The following is a 23,555-nucleotide window of genomic DNA, read 5'->3' as shown; positions in this document are numbered from 1 at the left end:
GGGGGATACAGATGGTGTCTGTGCTTTGCTAGATGCTGTGAAGTGACTGTGGGGGATACAGTAGGTGTCTGTGCTTTGCTAGATGCTGTAAAGTGACTGTGGGGGATACAGTTGGTGTCTGTGCTTTTCTAGATGCTGTTAAGTGACTGACTGTGGGGGATACAGTAGGTGTCTGTGCTTTGCTAGATGCTGTAAAGTGACTGTGGGGGATACAGTAGGTGTCTGCTTTGCTAGGTGCTGTAAAGCGACTGTGGGGGGTACAGTTGGTGTCTGTGCTTTGCTAGATGCTGTAAAGCAGAGGTCCCCAACCTTTTTTGGCCCGGGGACCGCTTCCCTGTCCAAACACTTGTCCGGGGAGGGGAGGGTCAGGGAGGGGTGCTTGTTGTCAGCAAATTGGATTGGGCAGGGAACAGGGCTATGGTGCGAGCATATGGAAAACCACTGGGCCTCAAAAACAATCTCACACATGCACAGATGTTCCACCAGTATTAGGTAGCCCCCTCCCCAGTTTAGATGGCTAGATTTGCCCCCAGTTTTATGTAGTCCCCTCCCAGGTTATGCAGCTAGATGTGCCCCCAGCATTCTGTAGCCCCCCTCCCAGGTTAGACAGCTAGATGTGCCCCCAGTGTTATGTTGCCCCCCTCCCAGGTTGGGCAGCTAGACGTGCCCCCAGCTTTCTGTAGCCCGTCTCCCAGGTTAGGCAACTAGATGTTCCCCCAGCGTTCTGTAGCCCCCCTCCCAGGTTAGGCAGCTAGATGTGCCCCCAGCGTTCTGTAACACCCCCACCCAGGTTAGGCAGCTAGATGTGCCCCCAGCGTTCTGTAGCCTCCCTCCCAGGTTAGGCAGCTAGATGTGCCCCCAGCGTTCTGTAGCCCCCCTCCCAGGTTAGGCAACTAGATGTTCCCCCAGCGTTCTGTAGCCCCCCCTCCCAGGTTAGGCAGCTAGATGTGCCCCCAGCGTTCTGTAGCACCCCCACCCAGGTTAGGCAGCTAGATGTGCCCCCAGCGTTCTGTAGCCTCCCTCCTAGGTTAGGTAGCTAGATGTGTCCCCCACCCAGTCAGCCTTACCACCGCGTTCTGGCATCTTCTATTTCCTTTCAGTTGAGCAGCATGCAGCAGAGAGTTTTTCAACATCGAGCTGTTTAGAGGAAGCACAACTGATGTTGTAATGAGAACAGCGCCACCTACTGACACGCTGATGCATGCTGCTCGGCTGGAAGGAAAAAAAGAGAGAAGAGGCTAGACCCGCGGCCCAGCACAAAACAGCCCACGGACCAGCAGTGAGCCGCGGACCAGAGGTTGGGGACCCCTGCGTAAAGTGACTGTAGAGGATACAGTTGGTGTCTGTGCTTTGCTAGATGCTGTAAAGTGACTGTAGAGGATACAGTTGGTGTCTGTGCTTTGCTAGATCCTGTAAAGTGACTGTGGAGGAGACAGTTTGTGTCTGTGCTTTGCTAGGTGTTGTAAAGTGACTGTGGGGGATACAATTGATGTCTGTGCTTTCTAGGTGCTGTAAAGTGACTGTGGGGGATACAGTCGGTGTCTGTGCTTTGCTTGGTGCTTTAAAATGACTATGGGTGATGCAGTTGGTGGTTTAGTTTGCTAGGTGCTGTAAAGTAACTGTTGGGTTCACAATTGGTATTGTAGCTCTGCTAGTTGAGATGGTTAGTGTCTGTGATATGTTTTAAATGTTTTTTTGTTTTGTTTTTCATTATCTCTGTTTGCAGGCATTTGCTGTATTGTATATGGGACATTCTCTTGGAGCATATGACCGCCTCTCCTGCCTTATAAAAGAAACTGACCTCCACTAAACAGATCAGAAAGCATCACATCAGTAGACCACATACTGTATAATGTGGGTATGATACTTAATGGCTAAAGGGTCACTCCACCTAAGATCGACATTTCAGATGCAGCGGGACCAGTGATAAAGCATTTTCCAGGCGATGGAGTGAAGCTAGTGGATTTGTGAGTGTGATCTGACTGAATTGCGACTTTTGGATGTATGGACTCCTTAATGAGCGTCACCCACTTTCACTTCAAACAAATGCCTTGTACTGGTTGAAGAACCGTAGCCTAACTGTATTGCATCTCTTTGCTGTCTTTTGGCACAACAGAGGGTTACTAATGAGTACTTTGTTTCATTTTGTTCCTTTGAAGACTGTGCATATGAAGGCATTGCATCGTCCTTTTCCCATACATCTTGTAGAAGGTGAATTCTGTATCTTTGCTGTTTAACGCACTTAGAACAGGTAAATGGAGGCTATTTATGCTTAGGAGATACCTTACTATCTGCTCTGCCAACACAGATGGTCACCAGTCCTAGATCTGCTCTCCAGTATGTAGCATGGAACGTTGTGACTCATAGATGACATTTTGAGTACGAAGGAGAGGAAAACGTGGGATTCATTATAGGAGAAGCTTGTTCTTGGTGGATAAAATATCACATTCCATCACAAGGCCTATGATAGTGTATTTTTATATGGAAAATGACAATTCAAACAGTTACTTATCTTTTTATTTCAGCTGTGTAATATAACTTGGCAAAATAGAAAACTAACTTTTTGGGAAACTTCAACTGCTGCTGTTCTAATTAGCAACTTCTGTTTCTAAAGATTAGTCAGATTTTATAGGTATTGTTTTTTGTGAAATGTGGCTTGTCTCAGAATTGACATCAGGAAGAATAATCTTCATCCCATGACTTGGTTTCAGCCACTATCAGATCCAGAGGACACTGCAGGTGATACCCGGGAGGGCCTACAAGCTACAGCAGGACCCTGAATTCATAGTATAAAACTACCAGCAAAAATGTTAGAAAAAAAAAACACTTTAACATTGTTTGAACTTATTTAGACTGAATGTAACTTTTTTCTTCCTGTGGCAATTTTGAGATAAGCTAGAGTTTGTGAAACTGGCGGATTTAGCTTATCTTAACCAGAGAACATTCTTGTTCTACTGCCGTGTAGTATAGCTAAGATAATCCACAGCAAACAATAAGGCCTAAAGGCAGCATTCACATACAGGGGATTAATGTCAGCCAAAACAATCTTTCCTGATTGCCTCTGGTGACATTTTCTTCCTGATCAGTGTACAGATGAGCTGCTTAACTGCTGGAGCAGAAGATGTCCTGCAGCAGCTCACCACAGAAGCTGCAGTAATGATTTTACAAGTAGGATAGGGCTCTGTGGGTTTCTAGAGGGAAGGTCACTGAGGTTGAGGAACAACTGTATTTACAGTTGATGTGCATCTAAAACTATCATCAGTGTTCGATTTGAACCAAAAAAAAGTTTAGTGTGTATACATAGCTTCATTCTCAGGAGAAAGATGGCTAGATAGTTTACTACTTAAAACAACTTGAAACATTAATTTGTTATATTTTCTATGTTCCTAACAAAAACATAATATACCAATCAAATGAGTTAGGTCTCTGCAAGTATCCTTTAAAGTTTGAGTGTGTAAACCTGGTCCAGTATTATGCTTTATTTCTAATAGAAATAAATTTGTGATGTTATTTGGAGAATGCTATTCTCTGAGCAACACCTAATGTCATTCGAGAATGCCTGATGTTATTGGAGAATGCTATTCCCCAAGATATTCCTGGTGTTATTGGAGGGTGCCAATCCCTAAGCAATGTCTCATGATATTGGACGATACCATTCCCCAACCAATGTCTGATGACATTGGACAATGCCATTCCCTAAGCAATGTCTGATGACATTGGACTATATCATTTACCGAGCAATGTCTGATATTGGACGATGCCATTCCCAGAGTAATGTCTGATGATATTGAACTATACCATTCCCCAAGCAATGTCTGATGATTTTGGATGATGCCATTGCCCAAGCAATGTCTGATGATATTGGAGATTGCCATTCCCTACAATCCCGGTGTTATGGCAAATTCCATTCCCAAACAATGCCTGGTGTTGTGGTAATTGCCATTCCCCGAGCAATGCTTGATGTTTGAGGATGATGGTCCTCAAGCATTGTGTGAGGTTAATGGTAGATGACATTACCTGAACACTGTGTGGTGTTGGTGGTTGCCATTCCACAAGCAATGTTTGATGTTGGTAAATGATACCATTCCACAAGCAATTGGAGGATGCCATTCCCTGATCAATGAGTAATGTTATTGCAGTGTGCTATTCCCTGAGCATTGTGTGAAGTTTGGAGTATGCCATTCAACAAGCAATGTCTGATGGGATTGGATGTTGCCATCCCTTGATTTGTGTTACTGGATGTTGTCTCCCAAGCACTGTGTATTGTTACTGAGGTATGGAACTCATCTGAGCTGTGTATATCACTGGATGGTGTTTTTACAGATCTTGCTGCTGTAGTGTGACCAAATTTACATATTTATTATGTCTTGTTTTACTTAATATTTTAATTATTAAATGATCAGCATCTGCTACGACGACATCCTGTGTCTGCCAATTTGTTTCTGCCTTCTTTATTGGTTCTATGATAGGGACACTCAGACACTTCTTATGATAATTACATGGGTTCATGGTGGCCTGGTCTGGTAAATGATCTCTGAAAGGACAGTGATCAGAGAGTAGGAATTGATTCACTACTTCGCACCATTTGATCTTGATCAGATTTCAGCAAAAATGTATTAATTGTTTGAACGCCTGCACCTGCTAGATCTGATTTAAAGGAATTCAGAACTATACAAATATAAATCTCTTGATGCTCCTCTCCTTGCCAACTTGATATAAAATTAACTGCTACATCCAATCACGGTTTTCATTAATTAACTATGGAAAAAATTTGAAAGTTTCATTAATGGGAGTGTGTTGGGGGTTAAATGGCAGATTAGATCAAAGTGCCTGAACTGGCCAAGAAATCAACCTCATGCTTTATCAGTAAATTGTTTCACTGTTCCAGTGTTCTCCCCAGAATTTTTTTCCAGCCGGGTGGCATGAAAAAGTAGCCGGGTGGAGTGCGAGGGGGGGATTCAGGGCCGATGCAACTGTGCTTACAGCATAGGAGGAGGATGAGGAGGCGAGCCGATGACAGCCGGGTGCTTACCAAAACTAGCCGGGTGCATAACCCGGCTAAAAGTGCCTGGGGAGAACACTGCTGTTCACTTTAAACAACCAATTGTGCTTATTATTATTATTATTATTATTATTATATTATTATTTTTTTTTTTTTTTTTTTTTAAGTGAATCCCTCTACGCTTTATTAGATGAGAGAAAAGCGAAAATGCATTGCTTTTTACTGCACATTCCCTTTAGTGATTTATGTAATATATATAAATAAAACATTCCTGATATCAGACCTGTAAGTGAAGGTGATGCACCCTTAAATTGCTTTGATCGTTAATATAAACATGCATGAGATGACTCTGATTAGGGAAGATTCTCAGGTAACATAACCATAGCTGTGATATAATTTACAGTGAAGCTGAAAGATTCAGAGAGTCAAGTAGCTTGCACCTGAGACTTCTCACGCTAATTTACTTCATGACTCGGCCCATTTAGAGAATCCTTTTGGTAAATTGTTTTGTTTGCATTTTCCAATAGGACAACGCCTGAGCTCTTGAACAAATCTCAGTTTCTGGTCAGTATGAGACGGAATGTAGTATAGCAGGAGGGGTACGCAGACTGTAAGCTTCTATTGTTGCAAGGTTAGGAGTTGCAACTCTGTAGGTGCTGTATCCTGGAGTCTATTTTTTTGGGTCACTATACTGGGAGTTGTAGTTCTGTAGAAGCTCCACTTTGGAATATGTTGTTCTGGCTCATAGACTAGTAGTTAAAGCTCAACCGATGCTGCAGTATTTTTCTGGGATATCATGCTGGGAATTGTAGTTCAGAAGATGCTATATTGTGGAGTCTTAAGTTCTTGGTTACCACACTAGGACCTGTAGTTCAGCAGAAGCCTTGTTCTGAGTTGTCAAGTACTCCCAGGATTAGCGTGTTATTTTAGCACTCTTGTCCTTTTGTTTCCTGTCTTCATTTCCCGTCTATTGACTCTCTGGGAACACTTTATAATCCCCCTTTCTATCACAGCCTGGGGTAGCGGCTTTCCTCTGCAGCCCCTTCTGCAAACACGCCTTTCACTTCCCTTTTACGTCTGCAAATATTGAGGGATTTCTGCTAAGTAACTGGAGCTGGATTAAGACGTTTAATAAGCGGAGTAATCCTTTACATATACGGAGGATTAGAGTGCAGTCAAATGAAAGTCTCAACAAGAAAAGCTCCACTCCACAAGATCTGGAGAGTGAATTGTCGAAGTTGAATTGTGTGACAACTTGTGACATCTGCTTGATCTGGATCAGAGCCCATTCTTGAAAGTGTCATATTATCTTCAACCCCACCCACCCTATCTACAATGTCTTACTAGGTCCTGTTGTATAGCATAGGTCCTCAGTATTCCACATTTTGAACAGTAATAAATACTCTGGTAGAAAAGGCAAAGAGATCTTAAACTCTTCATCAGGTATATGAACAGCTTCCAGTATTCGAAACAAAAGGAGCCTCTGTGCTCTGATAGGTAAAGCTTTACTACAGATATACAAATAATTATGCTGCAAAAGTACAGTACTATTGTCCCTTATCAAGCAGTTGTGATTCTAGGCAGCCATCTCTCTCTCTCTCTCTCTCTCTCTCTCTCTCTCTCTCTCTCTCTCTCTCTCTCTCTCTCAAATGTAAACTTCGGAGGGCAACAGGATCGTTATCAGCATAGCACGCTTACATCTCCATGATGGCCCATACTCACGGGCTACAATTGTCGCCGCAACACGCGGCGCGCGCGTGTTGTGGCGACAGGTCGCCCGTGAGTATGAGGTGCAACACGGGCGCGCACCCCGAACCGTCGCTGCTGTCGCCAGGCGATTGGCGCGGTCAATCGCCCGGCGGCAGTTGCCGCTGCAACTTCGCCGCAACTGTCGCTAGTCCGCGTGAGTATGCGGACTAGCGACAGCAACTTAATAGAAAATCCACGGCGCTTCCGGCGAGGGGGAGGAACGTCGCCGACAGCTTCCATCGCTTCAGTAATCCCTCTTCCGCATGTGTACGCGGAGGGACCTGGCGACGCTCCCGTGTGCTGGCGACAGGACATAAAGTAGCCCGTGAGTATGGGCCATTAGAGTGCTGGTCTCATTTTGTTGTGTCTAATTTTAAGTACACCTGATGTGAAAAGCACATGGTGGCCGCCACAATTTATTTTATTTTGAACAATACCAGTTTCTTGCAATTTCAGCTGATTTGTTTGGCTGCAATAGTGTCTAAATCGCACACCAGAAATAAGCATGCAGCAAATAGAGTGCCTCCATATTCCTCTTACTTCAGGTGTGCGTTAATAGGCTACTGCTCATCTGTATACAGCTTGTGGGATTACTTATACAGAGTCATTCAAACTTTGAGGAAGGACAAATTCCTCACACCAGTTCTACACTGTGTGGCCTCAATTCACGGAGCTTTACCAAACACTTTATCAAACGTTTGATAATTTACCTCATGGGTAACATCTAATTTTGAATTCACTAAGGTGTTATAGATTTATCCAATGTTTTATCGATGAAATGATCAATAAATCTATAACACCTTTAGTGAATTCAAAATTAGATTTTACCCATGAGGAAAATTATCAAATGTTTGATAAAGTGTTTGATAAAGCTCTGTGAATTGAGGCCTCAGTATAGTATTTTTTTTTTAATGTCAAAAACCATGTTAATTTAAAACAGAGTTAAACAAAGTGTGAAAACATGGTAGTGCAAAGCATAGTCATCAGATTACATAAATAAAGCATTAGGGTTACAGAAATTACCGTACATGTACTGTGATAGGCACCAAAAAGAAGTGCTCGTATGAATGTTAGTTATACATTTAGGCCCTCCGTCTATTTGAGTTTGACACCCCTGCCTTAGGGGCTGAACTTTTTTAATACGTATGTCAAAAGGGTATATTGATGTAACTTATGAAATTATGGGCTTGTAATTGGTGATGGACGCACAATTGAAAAAATGCACCTTTTTTATTTCCAAATAAAATATTGGCGCTGTACATTGTACTAAGGAAATATTTTAAACGTTTTAATAACTGGGATAAATGGGCAAATAAAATGTGTGGTTTTTAATTACGGTAGCATGTATTACTTTAAAAATATAGTGGCATGAAAACTGAGAAATATTGAATTTTTTCAATTTTTCTTATTTTTCCAGTTAAAATGCATTTAGAATAAAATAATTCTTAGTAAAAAAAAACCTAATTTGTGGCTCCCCCCCCCCCCCCCCCCCAAGATATAGATTGTTTCATTGTGTTCATTAGTAAGCAAGTTATAGGCAAATTAATCGAAGGAGCGATGAAAAGTGAAAATTGCTATGGTACAGAAGGGGAAAAACTCCTCAGTATTGAAATGGTTAAGGGCTCAAGGTGCCCATCAAGGATAAAATCTTGATTGTACTGTCTTACCAAATCTATGTAGAGAAGGGTAAAATTAGTGGAAATACTTTAAATTGATACTTCAGATAGTCCCTTATATTACATAAAAGTGGTAAGATTGTACCATCAAACGTCTATTATTAATGGACACACACTTAGGATGAGCATTACAGAGTTGCCTATTGAATTGTGTGGGTTATGAAGTGCTTGTTTGGGTTTTGTAAAAGTTAGCTGGACACAGACTATAAGGTCAGCTTGACCTCTCCTCTGGCAGAGAAAAAGTAAACAGTTGAGATAATAAAAGTCAGAAGACAGGTCTCTCCACGACTTTTGAAAGTCGTAGAGCTTAATGGCTTTTTTGCATAGAGATAACTGGAGTTTCTTAACTCTTCCTGTACTGGAAACAATTAGACTGATGTATCTGATCTTAATGTTTTATTTCTTAGCTGTACTACACATACAAATCATATCATAATTTTTTTTTCGCTTCAGTGTCTCTTTAATGTACAGCGCTGTGTAATATGTTGGCGCTTTATAAATAAATATCGTGCAATATGATGGATTGGATGGAACAAAAGCTGGAATAAAAGGAAACCTGTAATGTCTTAAAAAAATAAAGTTTAATTTACCTGGGGCTTTTTCCTGCAGCCTACCTTTGCCTGCCCTGTCTCTGAACAATCCTCCAGTCTCCCACCGACGCTAAGTTTTGTTATCGCCGACATGACCCTGGCTGTGTGCGTCCTCGCTCGCGTTTCCCTTGCTGGGAGCATTATGCGCAGTACATGGTTGTACAAGATATCAAACCCTACAAAGATTCGATACTTACCCGAGGTTCCCTCCGGCCCCATAAGCACGTATGAGCTCCTTGCCATCCTCCCTCAGTCTGCCGTTCAGCAGCAATCAGCCACGGTAACAGGCTCAGTCGGGTCCAGTCTGGGTCTTCTGCGCATGCGTGGACCTCCCGCACATGCGCAGTAGACCCATAGTGATGTGACTGAAGCAATTAACGGGGCTGATCACAGCCGAACGGCAGACCGCTGGAGGACGGCCTGGGACTCTTATGTGCTTATGGGGCTGGAGCAAGCCCCGAATAAGTATCGAATCTTTATAGCTTTTTGATCTCTGGTTTACTTTAAGATCTCCAGTGTTCTTGAACCTTAGAATATCAAAACTATATAGAGTAATTTTTTTTTGCCACCTGCTGAGAGTTGATGGCCTACAATCCCCTTCTGTTTTAAGAATGCAATCCTTACTCCGTATAAGAATATAGTTTCACAACAAAAATTACTTTATTTTAGATAACAACTGTACAACTCGGTTCCTGAGATATTCTCTCTTCTGTGAGTATTGTTCAAATTTCTCATGCATTTATTAAGTGCTATTATTCAGTAAATGACTAGGTTGCTTATGTGTATTACTATAGCTGATAATGTGGTGAATAGAGAGAGGTTGCCCCTCTTCCACATTCACTACCACACAATTACATCAAAGTGACCTTTATCCTCCCTTGTCCTGCTTCTCAGTCTGTGTGGCGGTCTCACCAGTCTCCTCAAGGTTTATTAGAAGTGTATGTGGATTAGGTTTATTCAATAGCAAGTGGTCTTTTCCTGCTTATTGGACGTGCTGTGTACACTGACTACCCGACCCTCCTCGTTCTGCTTAACACAGAGGAGCCTTTTCTGGCAAATGTCATGCTTTGAATCCTGACAGAGCCAGCTTGGTTCCTTCAGTATATAGGTAAATAACCAGAAGGAAGACAATTAAGCAATGACGGTGAGAAATGAAAAAGGTTAGGCTTGAATAGCTGTCAGTGATTAAATGTAATGGTGGTGGGTGCAGTGTGGGAGTTCACAGAGCCTCTGTCTCATGGATATAAGCTCTTGTCACTTAAAAGTTCTGCCAGTTTCCCTAGCAACTAACAAAGCTGTGATCCTTGATGGCTGGAGATGTGTGGAGGAAGATGACCTGGCTGTACTCCACCAGACTGACATAATATATGCAGAGAAATCCCATCCACAGGTTTGGCTGACTACATACATTATTGTTATTTTTTATTATTATATATATAGCATCAACATCTTCCCTAAAACTGTGCATAGTACAAAACAAATAGTGGGGAACTTAAATACAAGAGAGGTTTTAAAATCTGTAGAATAAGTACATCCACAAATACAGACAATGTTGATAAGTGTTTTGAGACATCACCAGTACTGGTGCACGTTGACATGATAAATTACATCAGAATAAAAAACACGAGGAGGAGGTACTGGCCTTTGCGAACTTACAATTTAGAGCAGCGTTTCTCAAACCTGTTCTCAAGACCCCTCCCGCCCAACGGGGTGCGTGTTTTGCAGGCAACCTCACCTATGCGCAGGTGGGATAATTAGTATCTTGGTTACATGGAATCCACCTACCTGTGCATCGGTGAGGTAGCCTGCAAAACATGTACTGTTGGGGGGGGTTTTGAGGACAAGTTTGAGACACACTGATCTAGAGGGTTGGAGACATTAGTGAAGAAGACATGGGGTTAGCAGATGAGAAAGTGAACCTCCAGTGCTACCTCTAGCAAATTATAGGCTTGTCTGTATGTGCCTCCCTTATGTCTGATGGCCTCAGGCAGTGGTTTTCCCACTATCCTCTGCAATAGTGTCCTCCTTGAAAGGTTGGGGTAAAGAAAGAGATGTCCGCCATCAAAACCAATGTAGTCTTTACTCCTCACACAGTTTAAGATCTGCTCAACATTGGTGAATCTAAATAAATGGCATATTACAGGCCGTGGGCGAGCCTGACCAGGATTCCTGGGCTCTGTGGGCTCTCTCAATGTTCATTGATGTCTGAGCTGGTCTGCCCAGCAGCAGGTTAAATATGTTAGTCAGTGTGGGTTTTGTACATGCATGTGCCAGTGTGGAAAATTTCTGTTTTATCTAGTCAGGACAGGCAAGCAACGGACAGAGAAACACAGTCACTGACGTACTGGCATAAGACCAAGTTGTTACACTGATCTTACCACTCCTGAGCTTCCTGATGTAAGGCGTGTAGAAATAAAATATTTAAGAACAGTTTAAAAATATAACGTACTTTTCGCCGTATAAGATGCATTTTTTCTCCCCAAAAAAATGGGGAGAAAAAGTCCCTGCGTCTTATACGGCAAAGGCAGGGAATCCCCGACTTATGAACGCCCGCCGATACGATCCGCAACCCGCCGTCGGGGATTCCCTGCCTGTGCGTCCTGCTGTGGCCGTCTCCTCCTTCCCGCCTGCCTGCCCCCCTCCTCGTGTCCCCCGTGTGTGTGCCCGGGCCCCCCTGTGATTGAGAAGCGGCAGCTCTTACCTCCTCCATCTTGCCTGCGGTGATTGAAGACATCCGGCTTCTGTGGGCGGCTTCCTCTAGTGCCGGCTTGTAATGACGCGTCATCGATGAAGCCGGATGTTTTCAATCGCCGCGGGCAAGATGGAGGAGGTAAGCAGCTGCCGCTTCTCAATTCGAGGGGGGCCCGGCGAGCACACACACGGGGGGACACGAGGAAGGGGGCAAGCAGGCGGGACCCGGCGAGCACACACAGGGGGGACCCGGCAGACAGCAGGACACATGGGGGCAGACAGCAATGTGCAGACAGCAGGCACACTGGGGGCAGACAGCAGCACACTGGGTGCAGACAGCAGGACATAGGAGGACACCATTTGGGGGAGGTCATGTACAAGACGCTCCTGAAATATGGACGCACCAGGTTTAGTTTATTTATTTTTTTTCCTGGATTTTGCCCTCTAAACCTGGGTGCGTCTTATATTCCGGAGTGTCTTATACGGCGCGAAATAGGTAGCTTTGGACTTAAGTCAGTTTTCAAAGAAAAATTATTTTATTCGTAACTCCAAGATGCAACGCATTTCGCGGGTCTATAGCCGCTTCATCAGGCTGTAACAGGAGCAACTAGGAAGATCAAGATTAACACTGGCTAAGAATACATATTGTAAAATATAAATAAAATATTTATAATCTACTTCCATTCAACACAATTATATATTTAGATTTAACCAGATCAGTGTAATACTGTGGTTGGTATTAATAATAGAAACACAGGATTTTAGAAACTGCGCTAAATGTTTTAACACAGTGCATACAGTTTCAATTAGTTACTTTGGTGGAGCGCTACCGTACAACACCTTCTCAGGTCAGTAGACGGAGCCTAGGAGACAAGCTGAGAGAAGGAAGGAGATCACATACAGCCGAGACCGGAACGCTTCCAGAGGCAATGGTGACTATGTGATGGGCTTTGTTTAAAGATGATTTTAATGTACGCATATTGATTTTAAGCATGAAGCTTCAGATTAAAATGGTTTTACACATGAGCTTTTTATTTTTATGAGGTGTTGTTAGCCCATGTGGCAGACAACGTGGAGAGACAAGCAAATATAAAGATTATATCTGGTGAGAAGGGAACTTGAGGGGGAGTGTGACCCCCTAGTCCCCGGTGGAAGAGTCTTATCTACAGTGGCTCCTCTGACACAGGAGACCTGGGTTCAAATCTCGGCTCTGCCTGTTCAGTAAGCCAGCACTTACAGGTATTCAGTAAGTAGTTTCTTAGGCAAGTCTTCTTAATACTGCTACTGCCTACTGAGTGCGCTCTAGTGGCTGCCTCGCAAGCGCTTTGAGTCTGACAGGAGAAAGGCGCTATACAAATACTGCAATTATTATTAGTACACTACCTGTGTGTTTCTAGTGCAGGCATGGGCAAACTTGGCCCCCCAGCTGTTAAGGAACTGCAAATCCCACAATGACAGCCACAGTCATGACTCAAACGCAAATGCAGACTCCTGCAATGCATTGTGGGACTTGTAGTTCCTCAGCAGCTGGAGGGCCAAGTTTGCCCATGCCTGTTCTAGTGTGTGGCTGCGGGAGCACAGTGGTGTAATAGTAGTATACAGACATCCTGCACTATGAGATCTTTCTGTGTTGTTTTTTTACATTTAAAGGTGTACAGATGCCAGAAGACTCAAGTATCAAAAGATGGTTGTAGCTATTGGGCATTGAGCGCTAGTAAGGTGGATTATATTTATAATAGAAACACCAAAAAATCATATGGTTTGCATGTCAGTATAGGACAACTTTTAATTGCATTCTAGACTTGATTACTCCCACATATATCATAGTATATATTTAAAATTTAAGGTATCTCTTTGAATGTGATGGGCACATGCATATGTTATTCATAAAGGGCTTGATTGGATAACATATGCATATGCTCATCTGAGAACATAGCTGCCTATACACATTGATTTATGTGTAGCTAGCATTGTTAAGTTTTAGGATACGCCCCCTTCTTTTTCTTACTCATTTTAATCCCAATAACCACCATTTTATTACACTGATCTGATTAAATCTGAGTATACCATTGTGTTGAATGTCACTAGATTATGAATAGTTTATTTCTATTTTACCGATATGTATTCATAACCAGAAGCGGGTATAGACCGTGAAATGCACTGCATTTTTGAGTTACAAATAACGTTTTTTTTTGTTTTTGTTTTTTACTGAACACTGACTATTTTGAGTCTGCTTGGGGAGGCAAGTCCACCGCTACCTCCCTTTTTAAACTGTTCTTAAATATTTTATTTTACACTGTTGCCTCTGTTCAAATTATAACCTAATATTTCCCAGAACGTCATTGGACAGCACCCCTGGTGAGACTTGTCTCCCTCCCAATCGTGGACAGGAACTGCAAAAGAAAAGATTTGCATAACAAATTGGCAGCCATACATAAGCCACTATCTTACCACCAGTAACTCAGTTCAGTTTCCTGTCCCGGACGGGAATGCAGAGGAGAGGTCTCCAGGATGCTATCCATGACAGATGGTCAGGGGCAACGTCTTTCAGGGCTCCAGGCATGCTGTACAGTGGACAGTCGGAGCCCTGCAGCGTGGAGGAGGCTTCTCCGTATGAGGCAGCAGAGATATAGCGCAGGCGCGCTTTCAGACCAAGATACTTCCGGGTCAACCCGGAAGTTGTCACGCACGGCGTCCGGCGTGACTCTGATCGGGCGGCAGGGGCCGCGGAGGTGATTGCGAATCAGCATCAGCTGATTCGCTGAGGTAATTAGCAAATAGCGCGGCAGGGGCTGCGGAAATACGAGGTAATTATGCATATCTATTAAGCGGCAGGTGCCGCGACGGGGGACTATGCAAATAAATTATGCTAATGGGCTAGTCAGCTGAGCCCTATTGTTCATGTGGATTTAATCCTTTTCCCTGTCTCACTCTGGTGGTTTATGTGAGCATGGAGGACGCTTCTGGGTCAGCTCCTGCGCAGTCTGCCAGGCCAGCCCAAGATACCTCTCTGGCAAGTACAATGGAAATATAGATATGCAGTGTGTGTATATATATATATATGTGTGTACTAGAGAGGGTGCTAATGGTTGGCTTATTATTATGTTTTATAGCCTGAAAAACATGAAAAGCCTGAAAAACATGATAAAACTGACAAGAGTCAGCATGCATCAAGTGGATCTAGCAAATCTGCGAAGAAATGTGCCATTTGCTCCACTCGCTTGTCATCCTCATCCTCTAAAAAGTTGTGCCAGGATTGCACAAATAAACTGGTTAAAGATGAATCCCCTGTCATATTTAAAGATCTGATGGGTTGGATGCGGGCGGAAATGTCTTCAGCAATCAAAGAAATTAAGGATTCTGCTATTTCTTCTCAAGCTGTAGCCCCCAACCCTGCTGATGTTCCTGACCCTAGCAGTGACGCTGCTGTTATACCTATCAATACTGGGTCTTCTCCTACTCCGGCGGCACGTATTCCTGTGCAGGCTAGGAGGAGTAGGGAGAGTGATATAGAGGGCTCGGAACTCTCTGAGGGGGAAATATCTGCATTAGAAGAGATATCTGAGGGTGAAGAGATAGAAAAAGCTGAGAAATCACAGAAATTTGCTTTTTCCCCAGATTTAATGAAAGATCTCCTAACCTCCATGCATGAAACAATGGGTATTAGATCAGAGCAAAAACCCCTGACACCCCTGGATCAGATGTATGAAAGTTTGGCGGACCCCCAATCTAGATACATTCCGGTCCATTCTACTCTTAAATCTATGATTAAGAAAGAATGGGAAAATCCTGAGAAAAGGGCCTTTTGGCCCAAATCTTTATCTAAGCGCTACCCTTTTGCCCCGGATGATCAGGCTTGTTGGGGTCCTCCGCCAAAGCTGGATCCTTCCTTTTCCAGGGTGTCAAGAAAATCAGACCTTTTGTTTGAAGACTTTGGTAACCTAAAAGATCCAATAGACAAAAAAAATGGATAATGTTTTGCGTAGGGCTTGGGAGTCGGCTTCATTAACTTTCAAACCGGCTGTGGCATCAACAGCAGTTAGTCGTTCTCTGAAAACTTGGCTATCAGACCTGCAATTTAAGATTGCTAATGGAGTTTCTAGGGAAGAAATTCTAAATGACTTCCCAAAAATTACGAATGCCTCAAATTACATGGTTGATGCGGCAGATGATACAGTAAAGTTGGCAGCCCGAACCACGGCGCTAGTCAACTCGGCTAGAAGGGGAGTATGGGTTAAAACCTGGAATGGGGATACTTCCTCAAAATCTAAGCTTTGTGGTATCCCCTGTGAAGGTAATCTGCTGTTCGGTTCAAAGCTGGACGATACACTAGATCGTACGGCGGATAATAAGAAGAATTTCCCAAGGAAGCGCCCTTTTCAAAATAAGCGGCCATTTCGGGCCCCCGCCAAAAATGAAGCGGATAACAAATCTTCCAGGGGTAGAAGATGGGCCCCTTATAGACAACAAAGACCCCCCAATACCTCTACTAATACCAAAAAGACAAACAAGCAATGACGCCATCATTCCAGTGGGGGGGAGAGTCACCAACTATTTCGAAAAATGGCAACAACTCTTCAGCAATCAGTGGTTACTGAATATAATATTAGAAGGTTACAAAATAGAGTTCGAGCAGCCTCCCCCTCAAAATTTTGTCCTAACCCCTTGTCCAAAAGACCCATCTTTAAGAATAGCCCTTCAATCAGAAATAAGGTCACTTCTTCAGAAAAGGGTAATTCGCCAGGTTCCAGCATGCCAAAAAGAACAAGGATTCTACTCTCCAGTCTTCCTGGTGAGGAAACCTCAGGGAACCTATCGATTTATTCTAAATCTAAAGAAACTAAATCTGAGGGTCAAATACAGAAAGTTCAGGATGGACAATATCCGATCTGTAGTTCATCTCTTACAGAAAGACGACTTCTTGGCATCTCTAGACCTGAAGGATGCATATCTTCATCTGCCAATCCATTTGTCCTGCCAACAATACCTAAGGTTCGCCGTGTGGATGGAAGGAGAGGTAAGACATTTTCAGTTTAATGCCTTACCTTTCGGATTATCTTCAGCTCCATGGCTATTCACCAAGGTTATGTCTGAGGTACTAGCCCTTCTCAGGTTAAAACAGATTAATATTGTCGGTTACCTTGATGATTTTTTATTATGGGGGTCTTCTGAGAAATCCGTTTTTGATCAGATAACTACAACTTTGAGCTTCTTCCAGGATTTGGGTTGGTTGATTAATTGGGAAAAGTCTGCCCTAGTTCCTTTCCAATCCTTAGAGTTTTTGGGTTTCATTATTTCTACTAGAAAGGAAAAATTGTTGTTACCTGATAGGAAGATCAGTGCTATTATTGACAATGTTCTCTCGTTTCAGAAATTGAGAAGCATATCGCTAAGAAAGGCCATGGCACTTCTAGGTCTTCTAACTTCTTCCTTTCCGGCAATCCAGTGGGGGCAGTTCCATGCAAGATTCTTACAGATGTGGATACTAAAATCTTGGAACAGGTCTATGACGTCACTGGACAAGAAAATCGTCATTCCACAGAGTATAAAGGCTTCTCTGCTTTGGTGGAAACAGCTGGATCATCTATCTCCAGGTCGTCTGTGGAGTTTTCCTCATCAGAATACAATTACAACCGACGCCAGTTTATGGGGTTGGGGAGCCCACTTCAATTCTCAACCGGCCCAGGGAGCCTGGAGTATGACGATCAGTTCACAGTCATCAAACAACAGAGAACTGCAAGCAGTGTGGCAAGCTTTACTACATTTCGGGCCCCAAATCAAGAAGTCTCATGTGAGGATAAGGACAGACAATCAGAGTGTGGTGGCTTTCCTAAACAGACAAGGGGGTACGAGGAGTCAATCCTTATGGGAAAAGACGACGAGGATCCTATTTTGGTCAGAAAGGAATCTCTCATCCTTAACAGCGACACACTTAAAAGGAACCTCAAACCAACTGGCAGACTACCTCAGCAGGAAGAGGTTGGATGCGAACGAATGGTCATTAGATCAGGAAATATTCCAGCAGGTGACGTTACAATGGGGCTGCCCAAAAATAGACTTGTTTGCAAGGAGAGTGAATACGAAATGCCAACAATTTTGTGCCCTGTTTCCAGAAGATCTACCATGGAAAGTAGATGCCTTCTCGATCAATTGGGGGGAAGTAATGATGTATGCATTTCCTCCAGTTCCGTTGCTAGCACGAGTGATAAAGAAGATTATACAGGACAAGGCTCGAGTAATCTTAATAGCTCCACTGTGGCCAAAAAAACCATGGTTCACGTCACTGAGGGCACTAGCAGTAACAGATCCGATAATATTTCCTCCTCTGCCACACTTGCTATCTCAAGGTCCAGTATGGCATCCGAACTTACACATGCTTCACCTTTCAGCTTGGAACCTGAATGGGGCATCCTGAAGTCCAAAGGGTTTTCAGATGAACTATCAGAAACTTTGATACAGAGTAGGAAAAAAGTGACTCGAGAAATATACCAGAAAGCCTGGAGAATATTTAACGATTGGTGTAGGGAAAGATCCTTTAACAATTCATCTCTCAAATCCGTATTGGAATTTCTTCAGTGTGGATATAAGAAAGGTCTTAGTATCAGCACCCTGAAAGTACAGGTATCTGCTCTTAGTGTGTTTTTAGAAAAACGACTGGCAGAAGAAAATCTAATTGTACGTTTTTTTCAGGCTTTAAAGAGACTTAAGCCAGCAATTAAAACAAAAGTACCTGCTTGGGATTTAAACATTGTTTTACAGGGTTTGTGTGAGGCTCCGTTTGAGCCATTAGCGCAAATTTCGGAAAAATTTCTTACCTTAAAGACCATTTTCCTGCTGGCAATTACTTCAGCCAGGAGAATTGGTGAATTACAATCACTATCCATTAGAGAGCCTTATTGCACCATTTCAGAGGATAGAATAACATTACGTCCTGATGCAGCCTTTCTACCCAAGGTAGTTTCCTCTTTTCACAGAAATCAGGAGATCTTCCTACCCTCCTTTTGCGAGAATCCTAGTAATGAAAAGGAAAGGAGACTCCATTCCCTTGACGTAAGGAGATGTCTTATACACTACATGGAAAGAACAAGTTCCTGGAGGAAAACTGACGCAATGTTCACCCTTTTTGCTGGAAAACAAAGAGGCAACAAAGCTTCCAAAGCAACGCTGGCACGATGGATAAAACAGGCTATCACATCAGCATATCAGGTTCAAGGAAAGCATTTAATCTCTCCAATCAGAGCTCATTCTACAAGAGCAATATCAACCTCCTGGGCAGAGAGGGCAGGGGCATCTATAGAACAGATATGCAGAGCTGCTACCTGGTCAAGTCAGAACACTTTTGTGAAACATTATCGCCTAAACATCTCGGCTGCAGCAGACTTATCATTTGGAAGGAAGGTGCTGCAGGCAGTGGTCCCTCCCTAGATCCTATATCTTGTACATCGTCTCACCAGGGGTGCTGTCCAATGACGTTCTGGGAAAGACAACTTTACTTACGGTAACGTCTTTTCCAGTAGTCAGAAGGACAGCACCCCTGCAACCCGCCCTTCTTTTGGGTGGAATAATAATTATGTAAGTGAGCATCTATGCGGTCCGTGTCATCTATTGTATTAACTGAGTTACTGGTGGTAAGATAGTGGCTTATGTATGGCTGCCAATTTGTTATGCAAATCTTTTCTTTTGCAGTTCCTGTCCACGATTGGGAGGGAGACAAGTCTCACCAGGGGTGCTGTCCTTCTGACTACTGGAAAAGACGTTACCGTAAGTAAAGTTGTCTTTCAAGTCCACCCTTGGTGGAGGGGTTTCATTCACTATTGTTTCCTGTCTACAGAGGGCAACTTTTAACCCAAGTAGGGTCAGGTCTAATCTTCCCACCTGCAGTTACAGTGGTTGCCTTAGTGGTAAGCCACCTTTTGTGAGTTTCCTTTCACTTTGTTTATGTGACTCTTAATTGTGCTAACATACTGCACTATCAACGGCTCTTGATTATCTGTCCATTTGAGTTTTTCAAGCTTCCTGATGTAAAGTACAGCTTGGTAACAATTCTTCAGGACCCTTGTTCTTGTGAGCCGCTGCTTTCAATGGATTATGGAACACTGCACGGCAGTCCCGAACCTCCGCTCTGTAAGCTGCTGTTCACACGCTGGGGCACTCACAGTCTCTTCCTGCACCACATGACACGCTCTTCAACACCTCTCTCCAGCCAGCATCTCTCACATGTGACTCACTGCCACGTTACCATGAATCGCCGGCTGGAGGGAGAGCAAGCAGCACAGCAGCTGACAGGAGAGACTGAAGCTTCTGCGCTGGAGCCTGGAGAGACAAGTGACTGATGCTCACTTCATCACTCTGCAGGGCCAAGTCCATAGCCACCCGTGATGTGCACAGAAAGCAGCATGACTGCGGATTGTCCTGGTTTGTGTGCTGGGGTAGCCCCTCCTCATCTACTTCAAATCTTCCACCCTAGGCATCGGCCTATGTGGCCTTGCCACAAATCTGGTCATGTTTGTTATAAGTTTGAAATTAGATGGCAGGCTATAAAAACTCAATGCTATGATAAACTTGAAATGAGGAACACCATGAAGATAATGCCATAAAATCAAAATATTTATATCTCATACTGTGAAAAATAGAAAAACATCCCATATAATACAACGGATATCTAAAATGCATAAAAACATTGCTCATGGCAGAAGTTAACCCATGACACGTAAATGTAAATAGCAAATCGGGTTGGTAAACTCCCAGGAGCTCAATGCAGGGTGCCCAGGGAGGTGAGTAAGTGCTGGGGCTGCTGCAGGCATGCTGGCAGCATTATTTTTTTCCTAAATGTAAGGGTCTGCAACGGGCTGAAAAGCCTAAAATCTGTTAATAATCATACCGCCAGGGGGGTTAAAATACACACTCAATAGCTATCTATTCAAACATTATAAACATGGTACTAGTTCCATACTATATCCATATCATATACTATATGGTATATGTACCATATACCAGACGGTACTATCTTCTTTGATTATTGCGTAGTGTGTCCCAAAACAGCTAAACATAAGCTGACTTATATTTGATGCAATTACCATGAGCCAAACACAATAGTAAAGCAATTGCAGTTAGAATCCCTTTATAGTAAACTCCAAGGGACCAGGGAAATTAGTTTACTATAGCAGTAGTCCCCAACCTTTTTTGACCCAAGGACCACTTCAGCATCAGGCAATTTTTCCAAGAACCGGGCGTATACGGGGGACAGGGGTGTAATTGCTCGTGCAAGGGGGGGGGGGGGGGGGGGCTTGTTCTGCTGGCAGGGTTATTACATAAAGAAGTCCTGACGACATCAGCCCTACCTAACAATTAGTTCATTGGAGAAGCGGAGTGGCTAGGTGTAAACCTCTGAGTAAGATCAGAAATGTAGGTTGGACAGGTTTTGTGGACAGAATTGAAGGTCAGACACAGTATCTTGAATCCTGATTCTGGACTGGATTGGTAGCCAGTGAAGGGATTCACCGAGGGGAGCCACCGTGGTGGAGGAGTGGATAATTCTCGCTGCTGCATTCATGATGGACTGCAGTGGGGCAGTTCGAGTCATAGGGAGACCAGACAGAAGGGCATTGCAGTAGTCAAGACGGGAAATTATGAGGGCATGGATGAGGAGTTTGGTGGTGGCATGAGTCAGGAAAGGGTGGATCTTGCAGATGTTACAGAGGTGGAGGTGGAGATGTTGCAGGACTTTGTGAGATTTTGGATGTGAGTAGTGAAGGAGAGTGCGGAGTCCAGGGTGACACCCAGACAGCGGGCTTAACAGTCGCATACACATCTGGGAGGTTCAGGGATGGCCGGGGTGGGAAGATCATAAATTCCATTTTGTCTAGATTTAGTTTCAGGAATCTAGTGGACAAGATTAACAAAATCTACAACATTTTACAAACATTTGCCTTTGCAAGCTTACAATCTAGAGGTACAATACTAAATATATCTTAATCTTACAAAATGGCTGGAGTCTGCTCTGGTGACATCTATTCCATTTTCTTTTTGTCAGCTTCATGCAGAATATCTACAAGCAGCAATGCAGTGCATCATCCACTGAAAATCTGGGATGTTCATGGAATGAGACGGAAATAAAATCCTGTAAAAATATAGTGAGAGCAAAATTTAAAGAATTATATGAACCATATGCAATTTTTTTTTTCTCCTGAGTTTTCTCCTTGATGATATTTTGTCACCTTGTCATAAAATGCCCTTTAAACCACCAGCAAGCAAGAGAATACGCAAAATACTTTTGATAGTACTTTTTCACCAACTTTTGGGTACTTTTTCAGTTGTAAAATGCTAAAAAGTTAATTTAAGGAAAAGATGAAAATTATTTCCTAAGAAAAAGCTCAGGAGAAAAAGGAGAAAAAGTTCATTGCATTGAAAACACTTACATGAGGTCGCTCGCGGGGCCCTGAGACCCTAACTTTGTAGGCTTCAGTCTGACATACTGGGAGGGGGGGGGGGGTTAACCACCTATGTTTCTGCCTTTTCTTCTGCTGTGTAAAAATATAGTAGACATTATCTGTTATTCTAGAACAGGCTTTCTCAACCCTGGAACCCCAGGGTTCCTTGAGTACTCTGCAGGCGTTCCTTGGCATTTTCCCCAGTTGTGGGGAGAAGTATAAAAGAGCACATTATAATAGGGGATACTGTAATAAGAAGCATCAATTTGGTCAGAATAATAATTTAATAAAAAGCACTAGAATAAGGAGACAGTATAATGAGTGGCGTTGTAATAGGGGGTAGCAAAATAAACAGCCTCACCTACTTTTAAAAACCATGCCTCCTGCAAAAAAAAAAATGCACGAGGTTCCTCGAGATCCAAAAACTGTTTGCAGGGGTTCCTTGAGATCTAAAAGTTATTTGCAGGGTTTTTCCAGGGTAAAAAGGTTGAGAAAGGCTGTTCTAGAAGTTATTTGGAAAGCATAATACATTAATATTTATTGATCTATTTTAATGCCACCTTACAGATGCTCAGAATGTTCCGTACACCTATTTGTTATAGGCACTTGCAAATTGATGCTTATATTTTTCATGTTTGTATACGCAGCGTGCTTTAAAGTAGACCTGTAGAGACAAAAGAGACTTTGAGGGTACTTACCTTGGGAGGGGAAGCCTCTGGATCCTAATGAGTCATCGTCCATCTCCCTCCGCCTGTCCGATCCAGTGCTGGCAGCCCCGAAAGCAGAGCCACAATAATATTTACGTTGCCTGACTTTAACATGCACACTAGTGGCTCTCCGCTCGGGCATCTGCTCTGGCGGAAATAGCTAAGCCCGATCATGTCCTTTCTACTGCACAGATGGCTTGCACCTGCACGGTAGAGCGGACCCGATCAGGCTCGGCTGTTTCCTCCGGAGCTCGAGCGAAGAGCCACTAGTGTGCCTGCGCAACCCTCCCGGCAAGCGGATCTTCAGAGGAAATAAAAGGAGTGCTTTTTCATCACTCCACTGCCACCAATGAAGACATAAAGTATATCTCCTCTCCTGGCAGTTCTAGACCAACTTCTATACCTAACAGGATGTGGACAACCCAGCCATCAAAGCAGAAGCAAGGGAGTGGACAAAAATATGTAAACACCTGGCAAAATACTTGCCTTAATTAACATAATTGCTATAGCAGAGTTTGTAGATGGGTGCAGTCTTTTGTTGCATAATGCAACTATATAAGCTTGTCTAGTTGATGGAATTCCAAATTCTTAAAGCTTGTATGGTGGGTGCTTCTGTTACCAAGGTAGTGGAAGTGTTTTATGTATCATGTGACACAGTATCCAAGATTATGATTGCACAAAGACTGGAAAAAATCGCATTTGACAAACGC

The 23,555-nt window shown here is 43.2% G+C and overlaps 1 protein-coding gene across 7 annotated transcripts in view; it reads left to right on the top strand.

Moving 5' to 3' along the window:
* Positions 1-21,841, top strand: part of LOC137521308 (sorting nexin-19-like) — a 106,130-nt gene extending 84,289 nt beyond the window's left edge. For 6 of the 7 annotated variants that reach the window (XM_068240408.1, XM_068240403.1, XM_068240405.1 and 3 more), the window contains exon 12: positions 1,727-4,420. In XM_068240408.1, the coding sequence (XP_068096509.1) occupies positions 1,727-1,790 (64 nt within the window). In that variant the 3' untranslated portion in view covers positions 1,791-4,420. Of the gene's footprint in view, positions 1-1,726; positions 4,421-9,686; positions 9,729-21,741 lie in introns of those variants that run through there. The other variant, XM_068240409.1, reaches the window with a different exon arrangement.
* The last annotated feature ends 1,714 nt before the right edge of the window (positions 21,842-23,555 follow it).

This window comes from Hyperolius riggenbachi, chromosome 6, assembly GCF_040937935.1.
Source record: "Hyperolius riggenbachi isolate aHypRig1 chromosome 6, aHypRig1.pri, whole genome shotgun sequence".
NCBI classification, from domain to species: Eukaryota; Metazoa; Chordata; class Amphibia; order Anura; family Hyperoliidae; genus Hyperolius; species Hyperolius riggenbachi.
This window is presented reverse-complemented; position numbering and strand designations above follow the sequence as displayed.